Here is a 13,843-nt window from a genome sequence, read left to right on the forward strand (position 1 = left end):
CCGCCCGGACGCCCGTCCCTCGCACGCCGATCGGGGGTCCGGCACCCCGCGGGGGGCTGCCGGCATGCGCCCCTAGTACAAGCATCGACGAGTCGCCCGCGACCTCCACTCGGATCCGGCGGCGCACGCGCGGATGGCGAAACGCGGCGGCCGCGGCTGCAGCCCCCTACCACCCCGTTGGCGCGTCGGCGCAAAGCCCACCCCGGGGAGGATAACCGAAGGCTACGAGGGACGATGCATGCACATATCCGAGCAATACCGAGAGGGTCGGGGGGAAGACCGAGAGGCAACGGGTGTTTAGAGTACTAAGGGAAGTTGCGAAAGGGCCCCGCCTGGACGCTCGCCGCTCGCACGCGGATCGGGGGTCCGGCGTTGCGCGCCGCCGGGCAGCACGATCCGGCGAGGGCGCACGGAGGGTGCCGCCCATCGCCGGAGCTTGCTCGGTCATCTCTGCCGCACAGACACGTGCGCGCCGCCGCGCAAGGTTCGGCCGGCGGGGCGGACGGTTCGCCGCCGCAGGCCTTTCCCGCAGCCGGAACGTGGGTCCGGCGTTGCGCGCCGGCGGGCCGCGCAATCCGGCGGGGCGCACAGCGGGCGCCGCCCATCGCTGGAGCTTCGCTCGGTCATCTCGGCCGCACGGACACGTGCGCGCCGCCACGGAAGGTTCGGCCGGCGGGAAGGAGACGGTTCGCCGACGCAGGCCTTTCCTGCGGCCGGAACGTGGGACCGGCGTTGCGCGCCGGCGGAAGGCGCGATCCGGCCCAGGCTTCGCTCGGTCATCTCGGCCGCCGCAGGCCTTTCCCGCAGCATGCGCCCCTTCGCCCGAACGACCGCGGGACTCTGGTACGGTCTAGCCGTCGGCCGCCCGGCGGCATGCCGTCGGGGCTGCTCGATCCACGTCGCGTGCCGGCCGCCGCTCGGGCCGGCCGGCCGGCTACCGCACGTAACCTCTGACCTCATCAGCGGTCGATCCGCACCGTGCTAGTTTTCGGTGCGGACCCGTCGGCGCCGCGCGGCGCCGGCCGTCGCATCCGGGTCCGCGGGTGCCGCCCGGTTGCCTCCCGCCCTCGTGCGCTCGCGCCGGCCGGGCGACGCGGTGCCCACGGGACTCGAGCGCGGTTGAGCCGTCGGCCGCCCGGCGGCATGCCGCCGCCGCTCCGCGCCACGTGCCGGCTGCGCTCCTCCCCGCGCCCGTCCGCGGGCGGGCCCGCCGCCGCTCGGCCTAGCCCCCCGGCTGCCGCACGTAACTTGCGACCTCGTCGGCGCTGGATGCGCGTCGTGACAGTTTTCGATGGGGCGCCGCGGAGAAACCGGGGGCCCGTGCGACGGGCCAGGGGGCGAACGGAGGGCTCGGTCAGCCCGAACAGGGGACCGGCGACAAAACTTCGTAAGGGACGGGACGACGGGCCGACCGATCCAAAATGCCGTGCACGGACGCCGCAAAGGCCGGCCGGAGGCTGCGACCGAACGCCGCGCCAGAGGAAGAGCGTGCCGGCTTCGTCGGGGACCAACTGCGCGCGGCACGTCCGACCGAGACGACGGGACGACACGGAAGGCCCGCCGTCAAGACCGCAAAACCGACAAAGGAACCCACGGGGGACGCGAGAACTTCGTAAGGGACGGGACGACGGGCCGACCGATCCGAAGCGACGCGCACGGCCGCCGCAAGGGCCGGCCGGAGGCGGCAACCGAAAGCCGCGCCAGCGGAAGGAGCGTGCCGGCTCCGTCGGGGACCACCTGCGCACGGCCCGCCGCCGAGCCCGCAAAACCGACAAAGGAACCCACGGGGGCGCACCAGAGCGGGCAAAGCTTTCACCGAACGGGACGGGACCGAGCCCACGCAACAGGCGAGGGCGAAGGATCGGACCAAGTAAGGCCGATCCAACTCCGCGCGCGCACGGCCGCGAAAACTTCGTTAGGGACGGGACGACGGGCCGACCGATCCGAAGCGCCGCGCACGGCCGCCGCAAGGGCCGTGATGGAGACCTCAGCCCGCCGAGCCTCAATCCGAAGCAAATGGCCAAGTCCAAGAAGAAGCCAACATCCACTGCTTGGAGGTATGCCCAAATAGTGGACATCAGCCGCGCGCGACCAACCGCGCGTGGCCCACCGCGCGTCCAGCCCGCAGCAGCCGCGCGCAGGGCCCTGCGCACGCCCACAGCAGCCGCGCAGGCCACTGCGCCCAGACAGTCCACGTGCGGCCAACCGCGCGCACACCAGCCACAGCAGGCGCGCGGCCCTCCGCGCGCACCCCTGCAGCGCGCGCACCCGCGCGCATCCGCCCTGCAGAGCGCGCACCCGCGCGCATCCGCCCTGCAGCGCGCGCCCCCGCGCGCGTCCGCGCCCAGCCAGCAGCGCGCGCCCCTGTGCGCGCCCGCGCCCGGCCAACAGCGCGCGCCCCTGCGCTCCGACCTTCAGCCGGGCCGGCCAACGCCCCAGCGCCAGGCCGACCCGAACCGCGCCATGGCAGGATCCAGGTGAGGTTCTGGCACCTGAACCTCGCCTCAGCCAAAGTGGCCCGGTGCACTGCCAGGACAACAGCCCACGCCGCGCCAGCATCCAGCCCACGCGCAGCACCCAGCTGCACGCATGCCACTGAAGGGCATGGACATGGGTGATGTCCAGGGGCACCAGCCCGTGCGCACGCACCTAGGCACGCGCGCACAAGAGAAGAAGGCCCGAGCGCGACAAGTCCAAAGTCCGGCCAGCCAACCAAGTGGCCGAGCTCAATCCAAACCAGCGGGACAAGAACGGCAACCCAGCACTAGCCCGCGCACATTGCGCCCAAGTCAGCCAAGTGTGGGCCAAGCCGGCGCACAACCATTGGCACATGTGCGCCCGACAAAGATAGCAAGAATCTGGCCAAAGTCCAAGTGGCGCCCGACCGAGCACTGCAGCCATCAAGACAAGTGCGCCCGGCCTGAAACAGCAGGCCAAGACACATGGCAGCGCAGCCAAGCAAAGCGCCCAGCATCGCGCCCAGCCAGGACCACAAGGCAGCGCGCCCAGCAGAAGCGCCCAATCAGGCGCGCGGGAAGGGCCACATGGCAGCGCGCCCAGCAGAGGCGCCCAACAAGGCGCGCGGCCATAACTGGCCGCGCCACATGGCAGCAGCCCCAGCAGCGGCGCCCAAGCCCCCGCCCGGGCAAATCCCATGTGCGCCAAGGGAAAACCAAAGGGGAAGCCTGCAGGCTTTCCCATAGAGATCTGGCGAGCAGAACCATGGGCGGCCTAGATGCAACAGGCTGCCAAACCGAAGGCCAGCAGAAGGCCATGTCAAGGATCCGCGTGAAGGGGCAACAAGCACAAAGCACAACTTCAGCCCGACTGCAAGCTAGACATTCAAACCACAGCGGACACATGGCAACCGGCGCAAGCATCAACATGAAGACCTTCCTTAGAAGGTTGGAATTCAAATTCAAACCGAAGCCGGCCAAGCAACTCATGAAGCACATGGCCGAATGCATTTGAATTCAAATTCAAATGAAGTCGGCCAACCCTTTTGAATTCCGAAGGCATTTCGCCAATAAGGCATTAGGCCTATAAGTAGAGGCCATTAGGGCCGAGTGTGATATCATCTTATCATATCATTTGACATTGAGTCTTGTAAAGGGTTTCATCCCTTAGGTCCCTTAGGGGTCATTCGGCCGAAAGGCTTGGGCTAAGGAGGAGAACATCACTCCCCTTAGATAGTTCTTAGGATAGGCAAGGACACTTCCCGTCCCTTGGCCAACCATTCCTTGTAATCGTTGTCCTCTTGGAATTGAATCTCAGTTTCTTCCCCACATCATCGATTCATATCCCTTGCTGTATCCCTTGTGTGGACTAGCATTGGTGAGGGCCAAAGACAACAAGAAGAGCGGCGTTACCCACAAGTCGGTCCCAAGGTACAAGCCAACCGAGCAACTACATCAATTGGAGGATTGGGCCGGGGATCGGGACCGCAAGTCCCCGGGTACCCAACACTGGTGCTTTCATTGAGATACTTCTTCAAGGAGATCGTCGGGAGCTCGACTAGTTGAGACCCACGGAAGGTCGATCTCAAGTGGTAACGCATACTCTTTCGGATCTGCATAGTTCATTGTAATCCATATGAGATCTGAAAATTAGATCTATATTTTCATTTTATATCTTGTATGATCTAGTTGGGGTAATTGCATTTGCTTGTAACACTACTCATTGGAGGGCTGGATCATCCTTTGGGTGACGGCCATAGGAGGTTCGGAGTGGTTTTCACGAGGGAAAAAAATAGAAGCGTTGTAATGGAGTCGGGAGGAGATTCTAACAACCAAAGATTGTTGGAAGCCATAGAAGGGAGTAGTGCGAGGTTAAGCAATGTCTTAGAGAATGTAATGGAGACATTGGCCGCCATGAGAAGGGAGAGCAATGCCAATGCCGAGAGGCTAGAAAAAAGATATGGAGAAAGGAAAAGTAATGGTAGTGATGGGCTCCGAAATGAAAGAAGAAGGAGAGGTAGTAGGAGTGGAAGAGAAGAACAACCATTTGAAAGATGGGCCGATGGTATCCAAGAGGAGGATCGGCCAAGAGAGTATGAGGGAGGAGAGAGTGAGCCCCAAAGAAGTCCTCTACATCGAAGGCCTTATGGCCGGAGAGATAGGGAGGAAAGGAGAAGAAGAGAAGATGATGATGTTAGGGTTTTGGATCATCATAGGATCCGAAAACCGAAGATAGATTTCCCTACATTTGGAGGAGGTGACCCATATGAGTGGTTGGATAGAGTGGAGCAATACTTCCTAGTATATGAAATCCCTAGGGAGGAGAAGGTGACTTTAGCTAGCTATCACTTAGAGGGGAGAGCCAATAGGTGGTGGAGATGGCTAAGGAGCATCTATGCTAGAGAGGAGAATCGATTGGGATGGACGGAGTTTGTGGATGAGTTCTTGAAGCAATGGAGACCATCTCCAACCATCAATCACCATGGCCAATTGGCCAAATTGAAGCAAGAAGGCAAAGTGCAAGATTACATCGACCAATTCTGCCAACTCCAAACAATGGTGGAAGGGTGGTCCGAAGAAGTACTCCTTGGCACATTTGTGGATGGGCTCAAATCATGGCTTTCCAAGAAGATCAAGCTCAAGCAGCCTACTCGACTTCAAGATGCAATGAGGATGGCCGAAATCATAGATCAAAGTAGCTTCCATGACCGGCGGCCAACCAAAGAGCCATTCAACCGCAAGGACTCCAAATCCTTGCAAATGAAGCCTCAAAATTCTGCAGCAACGACCTCCAAACCACCACATCATGAAGTTAGAAAGCTCAACCGGGAGGAGTTGCAAGAATACATCAAGAAGGGTCTATGCTTTAAGTGTGGTAACAAATGGGAGAAAGGCCACCAATGCAAGCCCGGCCAATCTTTCGCCATGCAGCGTAGATGAGGCCGATGAAAGTGCTACATCATCCTTCGAAGATAGCACCACTGATGAAGAAGCCGAAGCCACTAGATCCGCCCACGAACATGCTGAAGTTTCCTTGCATGCACTATCCGGAGTACAACATCCATCGACGATGAGGATGATGGCATGGATCGGAAGACATGAGGTATCCCTCCTTGTTGACAACGGATCCTCACACAACTTCATCAACCCGGATGCATTACATAGGATTGGACTCAAGGGGGCAGCCACCGAACCCTTTGATGTGAAGGTTGCAAGTGGAGATCGACTACAATGCCAAGCAATCGTCAAAGATGTTCGACTTAATGTCCAAGGAGTCCGCATAGTGGCTGATCTACATGTCCTACAACTAGTTGGCCTAGATGTGGTTCTAGGCAATGCATGGCTTCGAAGTGTAGGTAAGGTCATCACCGACTACAAAACGATGACAATGGAGTTCAAAATCGGCACCAAAAAGAAGGTTTGGACAGCACTTCATCCCAAGGAGGTTCGGCCTTGTGAGGCCAACAAGCTAGAGAGGCTATGCCGTGGGGGAGCTTTATGCCTCGCCGTGGTTATGGCCAACCAAGGAGGGGCTGCGGGGGGACCTCAACCGTAGCCAAATGAAGACATGAATGACCTTCCATTACAAGTGCACCAACTTCTTGAAGCTCACCAAAGGGTCTTAGAGCAACCAACCAATCTTCCACCTCAACGTCCTTTTGATCATCCGATCCGGCTCAAGGATGAAAGCAAGCCCATCAATGTACCCCCTTACCGGTATGCTCACTTCCAAAAAGCTGAGATTGAAAGGCAAGTTGAAGAGATGATGAAGCAAGGGTTAATCCGCCCAAGTACAAGTCCATTTTCTTCCCCGGTCCTCCTAGTAAGGAAGAAAGATGGATCTTGGAGGTTTTGCACGGATTACCGAGCTTTGAATGAAGCTACAATCAAAGATCGCTTCCCTATACCCACGGTGGATGAGATGTTAGATGAACTCCATGGCGCAAAATACTTCACAAGATTGGATCTAAGGGCCGGCTACCATCAAATTAGAATGAGAAAGGAAGACATCCACAAGACGGTCTTCCGCACACATTTCGGCCACTATGAGTACCTCGTCATGCCATTTGGTCTATGCAACGCTCCATCAACCTTTCAAGCGGCTATGAACAAGTCCAAGGAGGAACATATGAAGCATTTGGATCAAGTCATGAGTATCTTGGAAGAACATAACTTCTACATCAAAGCTTCCAAGTGCGCCTTTATGCAAGAAGAACTTGAATATCTTGGGCACATTGTTTCCAGCCAAGATGTGAGAGTGGATCCACGCAAGATAGAGGCCATGACCGATTGGCCTTTGCCCAAAGATATTTCAGCCTTAAGAGGATTCCTAAGCCTCATCGGCTACTATAGAAGATTTGTAAGGGACTACGGCCTCATTGCCAAACCCCTTACCAACATGCTAAAGAAAGATGGGTTTGAATGGACTTCAGCTGCCAAGCAAGCATTTGAAGAACTTAAGAGAGCCATGACTCAAACCTCGGTGCTTGCCCTTCCAAATTTCAGCCAACCATTCCAAGTTTACACGGATGCAAGCAACGAAGGTATTGGTGCGGTCCTAGCACAAGACAAGAGGCCTTTGGCCTACATTTCTAAGGCCCTCGGTCCTCAAAAGAAGGCATGGAGTACCTACGCCCGGGAGATGCTAGCCGTGGTTCATGCGGTCAAAATTTGGAGGCCATACTTGCTTGGGAGATGCTTCACCATCGTGACCGATCAACAAGCTCTTCGGCATCTCCTCACACAAAAGATCGTTACTCCGGATCAGCAAAAATTTCTGGTAAAACTTCTTGGCTTTGAATATGATATCGTTTACCAACCAGGAAAGGAAAACAAAGTGGCGGATGCGTTGTCACGCAAAGAAGGAAGCCCCGTCCTTGATGCCACCCTTGAGGACAAGGGTATTCTCCAAGAAGGAGGGAATGATGGAGACCTCAGCCCGCCGAGCCTCAATCCGGAGCAAATGGCCAAGTCAACCTATGGCCAAGTCAACCTATGGCCAAGTCCAAGAAGAAGCCAACATCCACTGCTTGGAGGTATGCCCAAGCAGTGGACATCAGCCGCGCGCGGCCAACCGCGCGTCCAGCCCGCAGCAGCCGCGCGCAGGGCCCTGCGCACGCCCACAACAGCGCGCAGGCCACTGCGCGCCCAGACAGTCCACGCGCGGCCGACCGCGCGCACACCAGCCACAGCAGGCGCGCGGCCCTCCGCGCGCACCCCTGCAGCGCGCGCACCCGCGCGCATCCGCCCTGCAGAGCGTGCACACGCACGCATCCGCCCTGCAGCGCGCAGCGCGCCCGGCCAACAGCGCGCGCCCCTGCGTGCCCGACCTTCAGCCGGGCCGGCCAACGCCCCAGCGCCAGGCCGACCCGAACCGCGCCAAGGCAAGATCCAGGCGAGGTTCCGGCACCCGAACCTCGCCTCAGCCAAAGTGGCTCGGTGCACTGCCAGGACACCAGCCCACGCCGCGCCAGCATCCAGCACACGCGCAGCACCCGGCTGCACGCATGCCACTGAAGGGCATGGACATGGGTGATGTCCAGGGGCACCAGCCCGTGCGCACGCACCTAGGCACGCGCGCACAAGAGAAGAAGGCCCGAGCGCGACAAGTCCAAAGTCCGGCCAGCCAACCAAGTGGCCGAGCTCAATCCAAACCAGCAGGACAAGAACGGCACCCAGCACTAGCCCGCGCACATTGCGCCCAAGTCAGCCAAGTGTGGGCCAAGCCGGCGCACAACCATTGGCACATGTGCGCCCGACAAAGATAGCAAGAATTTGGCCAAAGTCCAAGTGGCGCCCGACCGAGCACTGCAGCCATCAAGACAAGTGCGCCCGGCCTGAAACAGCAGGCCAAGACACATGGTAGCGCAGCCAAGCAAAGCGCCCAGCATCGCGCCCAGCCAGGACCACAAGGCAGCGCGCCCAGCAGAAGCGCCCAACCAGGCGCGCGGGAAGGGCCACATGGCAGCGCGCCCAGCAGAGGCGCCCAACAAGGCGCGCGGCCATAACTGGCCGCGCCACATGGCAGCAGCCCCAGCAGCGGCGCCCAAGCCCCCGCCCGGGCAAATCCCATGTGCGCCAAGGCAAAACCAAAGGGGAAGCCTGCAGGCTTTCCTATAGAGATCGGGCGAGTAGAACCATGGGCGGCCTAGATGCAACAGGCTGCCAAACCGAAGGCCAGCAGAAGGCCATGTCAAGGATCCGCGTGAAGGGGCAACAAGCACAAAGCACAACTTCAGCCCGACTGCAAGCTAGACATGCAAACCACAGCAGACACATGGCAACCGGCGCAAGCATCAACATGAAGACCTTCCTTAGAAGGTTGGAATTCAAATTCAAACCGAAGTCGGCCAAGCAACTCATGAAGCACATGGCTGAATGCATTTGAATTCAAATTCAAATGAAGTCGGCCAACCCTTTTGAATTCCGAAGGCATTTCGCCAATAAGGCATTAGGCCTATAAGTAGAGGCCATTAGGGCCGAGTGTGATATCATCTTATCATATCATTTGACATTGAGTCTTGTAAAGGGTTTCATCCCTTAGGTCCCTTAGGGGTCATTCGGCCGAAAGGCTTGGGCTAAGGAGGAGAACATCACTCCCCTTAGATAGTTCTTAGGATAGGCAAGGACACTTTTCGTCCCTTGGCCAACCATTCCTTGTAATCGTTGTCCTCTTGGAATTGAATCTCAGTTTCTTCCCCACATCATCGATTCATATCCCTTGCCGTATCCCTTGTGTGGACTAGCATTGGTGAGGGCCAAAGACAACAAGAAGAGCGGCGTTACCCACAAGTCGGTCCCAAGGTACAAGCCAACCGAGCAACTACATCAATTGGAGGATTGGGCCGGGGATTGGGACCGCAAGTCCCCGGGTACCCAACAGGCCGGCCGGAGGCATAGACTGAGCGCCGCGCCAGCGGAAGGAGCGTGCCGGCTCCGTCGTGGGCCCACTGCGCGTGGCCCGTCCGAGCGAGCCGACGGGCCGAATCCCTCGAGGACGAACGGTGCCGGGCACGCCCGCCGCGAGGCGACGGACTTGTGCGGAGTGGAGCGGAAGGCCCGCCGCGGCAGCAGCAGCCCCCCCTCCCTACCACCCCAGCGGGGCATCCGCCGAAAGCCCACCCCAAGCGTTCCAAAGTACCGAGGAGCGTTGCAAACGGGAACGGCCTGGACACGCGTCCCGGTCGCACGGGATGCGCGTCCCGGTCGCACGGGTCACGCATCCCAGAAGGGCCGACGGAGGAAGCCGAAGTGCCGCATGCGGCCGCTGCGACGGCCGGACGGCGGCGGCGCCCTTGCGCCGCGGCAAAGGCGGGAGCGGCCCGGCTCCGTCCGGGGCGCCGCGAGCTTCGGTCGAACCTTTGCCGGGACTCTTCGCAATAATTCAAGCCCATTCACACTTGGCCAAGCCTAGGCCAAGCCAAGGCCTCCAATGCTTGGCCAAGTGCCTTCAAGGTCGGCCAAGACGGTGCCCAGCGTGCCAAAGCCAGGGCATGCCCGTGCGCGGCCCAAGCTGCACCCATGCACCCCCGCCGCACGCGGCCGCGCGCGCCCGCGCCCAGGCCATGGCCGCGCTGCGCGCCCGCCGCGCGCGCCCAGGCCACGGCCGCGCGCGCCCGCACCCAGGCCACGGCCGCACGCGCCCACGCCCAGGCCACGGTGTTGGGTACCCGGGGACTTGCGGTCCCGATCCCCGGCCCAATCCTCCAATTGATGTAGTTGCTCGGTTGGCTTGTACCTTGGGACCGACTTGTGGGTAATGCCGCTCTTCTTGTTGTCTTTGGCCCTCACCAATGCTAGTCCACACAAGGGATACGGCAAGGGATATGAATCGATGATGTGGGGAAGAAACTGAGATTCAATTCCAAGAGGACAACGATTACAAGGAATGGTTGGCCAAGGGACGGGAAGTGTCCTTGCCTATCCTAAGAACTATCTAAGGGGAGTGATATTCTCCTCCTTAGCCCAAGCCTTTCGGCCGAATGCCCCCTAAGGGACCTAAGGGATGAAACCCTTTACAAGACTCAATGTCAAATGATATGATAAGATGATATCACACTTGGCCCTAATGGCCTCTACTTATAGGCCTAATGCCTTATTGGCGAAATGCCTTCGGAATTCAAAAGGGTTGGCCGACTTCATTTGAATTTGAATTCAAATGCATTCGGCCATGTGCTTCATGAGTTGCTTGGCCGGCTACGGTTTGAATTTGAATTTCAACCTTCTAAGGAAGGTCTTCATGTTGATGCTTGCGCCGGTTGCCATGTGTCCGCTGTGGTTTGAATGTCTAGCTTGCAGTCGGGCTGAAGTTGTGCTTTATGCTTGTTGCCCCTTCACGCGGATCCTTGACATGGCCTTCGGTTTGGCAGCCTGTTGCATCTAGGCCGCCCATGGTTCTGCTCGCCCGATCTCTATGGGAAAGCCTGCAGGCTTCCCCTTTGGTTTTGCCTTGGCGCACATGGGATTTGCCCGGGCGGGGGCTTGGGCGCCGCTGCTGGGGCTGCTGCCATGTGGCGCGGCCAGTTATGGCCGCGTGCCTTGTTGGGCGCCTCTGCTGGGCGCGCTGCCATGTGGCCCTTCCCGCGCGCCTGGTTGGGTGCTACTGCTGGGCGCGCTGCCTTGTGGTCCTGGCTGGGCGCGATGCTGGGAGCTTTGCTTGGCTGCGCTGCCATGTGTCTTGGCCTGCTGTTTCAGGCCGGGCGCACTTGTCTTGATGGTTGCAATGCTCGGTCGGGCGCCACTTGGACTTTGGCCAGATTCTTGCTATCTTTGTCGGGCGCACATGTGCCAATGGTTGTGCGCCAGCTTGGCCCACACTTGGCTGACTTGGGCGCAATGTGCGCGGGCTAGTGCTGGGTTGCCGTTGTTGTCTCGCTAGTTTGGATTGAGCTCGGCCACTTGGTTGGCTGGCCGGACTTTGGACTTGTCGCGCTCGGGCCTTCTTCTCTTGTGCGCGCGTGCCTAGGTGCGTGCGCACGGGCTGGTGCCCCTGGACATCACCCATGTCCATGCCCTTCAGTGGCATGCGTGCAGCCGGGTGCTGCGCGTGTGCTGGATACTGGCGCGGCGTGGGCTGGTGTTGAGGATGATAGTGTTATTTTGATGATTAACAAGAAATTATCTAGAGTATGTTATAAGTTAAATTGATACTTCATTTATAAGTTCATTACTCTCAGTATATTTGTGTGATTGATAATAGATACATGCTTTGTTCATTTGAATGAATCTAACCTTGAGAATGCAGCAAAGTGTGGATTGAGTCGACCCAAAGATTGTTTGAGTCGACCCCGGCACATCAAGAAATCATTTGGCACACTCCTGCAAAAATGGCACAGATGAACAGTTGGTTGGGTCGACCCAAGGTAAGCATGAGTCGACCCAAACTTCAAGAACCTCAAACCATGAAGGAAATATGTTCTCTGGATTTACTGAGAGGGTCGACCCAAACAGTGGTTGAGTCGACCCAAGCTTGAGTCGACCCAAACTCTGAGAGGGTCGACCCAAAGGCAAGACAGAAAGACAGACAGAAAATGGTTCTCTGAAATTACTGAGAGGGTCGACCCAAGAAGAAGTTGAGTCGACCCAAGTGAGGTTTGAGTCGACCCAAAGAAAGGTTGGGTCGACCCAAGGGAAGGAAGGCTGAATTTCAAGGTTCTGTGTTTTCTGAGAGGGTCGACCCAAGGAATGTTTGAGTCGACCCAAGGCAAAGTTGGGTCGACCAAAGGACAGGTTGAGCCGACCCAAACACGGGCTGAAGCATAACGGCTAGTTCTGCAGATGTACTTTTTGGACTCCCAACGGCTATAAACGGCTAGTTTCTTCAATCCAACGGTCAGGAAGGACTATTTGGAGGTTGGAGAAGTATTTAAGAGGGAGTATTCACTAGAGGAAGCAAGCTTTGGGAATATACATCAAGTGCATTCAAGAGAAAATCCTAGCAAGGCAAGCTTCATCCAAGTGCTTCATTCAAGAGTAAAAAGAAAGTGGTTGAGCAGATTTAAAGAGTCATCAAGAGCTCCATCCACCCTTGAAGAGTGAAGCATCCTTGACAAAGAAGAGAGAAGTTACATCAAGCGATAAATATTCTCTAAACTCTTCTTTGTAGATTATATTGTTATATTTGCTCATCTAGGAGTTTAAATCTTCTTTCTTTATTTGTTAAACTATTTGTATAGGTTCGTTGGTGAGCCCGTAAAACCAACAAAGGTTTTTGGTGAACCCGGAAAACCAAAGTTTATAGGTTCGTTGGTGAGCCCGTAAAACCAACAAAGGTTTTTGGTGAACCCGGAAAACCAAAGTGTAAAGGTTCGTTGGTGAGCCCGTAAAACCAACAAAGGTTTTTGGATTGTGAGCCCGAAAAACAATCCAACTGTAATCCGCGGGATTATAGTGAATTTCCAAGGGGTCGCTTGGGGAGTGGACGTAGGTGCTTAGGAGAGCACCGAACCACTATACTTCTTGTTGTTTGTATTGTGATTTGTTTAATTCCACTAACTCATCATTTAACATAAGTAAGATAGTTAAAAGTTAGAAAAACCAATTCACCCCCCCCTCTTGGCTTGTCACCTTGGGCAACAAGTGGTATCAGAACAAGGTGCTCCAATGGTAATTATTGATCTCACAATCAAGAGTTAAAGATCATGACAACCCAAGTGGGATGTTCTATGAGTGAGGGACAATTAATTGATAGACCTCCACTATTTAATGGCATAAACTACACATATTGGAAAGCACGCATGCGTATTTTCATTCAAGCACATAACTATGATTTATGGAGTATTATAGTCAATGGGCCACACACAAGCACTAATCATGATAAAGAAATGGCTCAACAAAATTCAAAAGCAATGAAGCTGCTATATTGTGCATTAGATGAGAATGAGTTTAATTGCATATCTTCTTGCATAACTGCTAAAGACATATGGAATATGCTTGAAGTTAAGTATGAATGCACTAACAAATCTGAAACATCATGTGTAGAAGAAGAGCAGCATCATATTGCAAATTCATGCTTAATGGCACATGAAGATGAGATATATGAGGTACATGCTAAAACTAAAAACGATTTTACATTTGATGAACTTCATGATGTCTTTTCTGATTTGTATTTAGAACATAAGAAACTTATTTGTAGGAACAAGAACTTGAAGAATGAAAATCAAATTCTAATAGATGAAAAACTAAAACTGACTAATGAAATTGAAATCTTAATTAAAGAAAATAAAGAACTAAATCAGAGAAATCAACTTCTCACTGAAAGCCATGATAAACTTAAGAAAAACAATGAATTGCTTTCAGAAGATAATGAAAAATTAACTAAAGAAGTTGATAATTTGAAACCTACTATTGAAAGATTCACTCTCAGCTCTGAAAAACTGAATTTAATG

At 56.1% G+C, this 13,843-nt stretch overlaps 1 protein-coding gene across 1 annotated transcript in view; it reads left to right on the forward strand.

Moving 5' to 3' along the window:
• Positions 1–6,024: 6,024 nt before the first annotated feature.
• The window catches only part of LOC149752674 (uncharacterized), a 56,725-nt gene continuing 48,906 nt past the window's right edge, over positions 6,025–13,843 (forward strand). Inside the window, exon 1 of the mRNA XM_089925978.1 lies at positions 6,025–7,492. Coding sequence (XP_089782104.1) covers positions 6,025–7,492 — 1,468 coding nt within the window. The remainder of the gene's footprint in view (positions 7,493–13,843) is intronic.

This window comes from Phoenix dactylifera, chromosome 10, assembly GCF_051530095.1.
Source record: "Phoenix dactylifera cultivar Ajwa chromosome 10, Ajwa_hap1_PhDact_Kaust_v1.1, whole genome shotgun sequence".
In the NCBI taxonomy this organism is placed as follows: domain Eukaryota; kingdom Viridiplantae; phylum Streptophyta; class Magnoliopsida; order Arecales; family Arecaceae; genus Phoenix; species Phoenix dactylifera.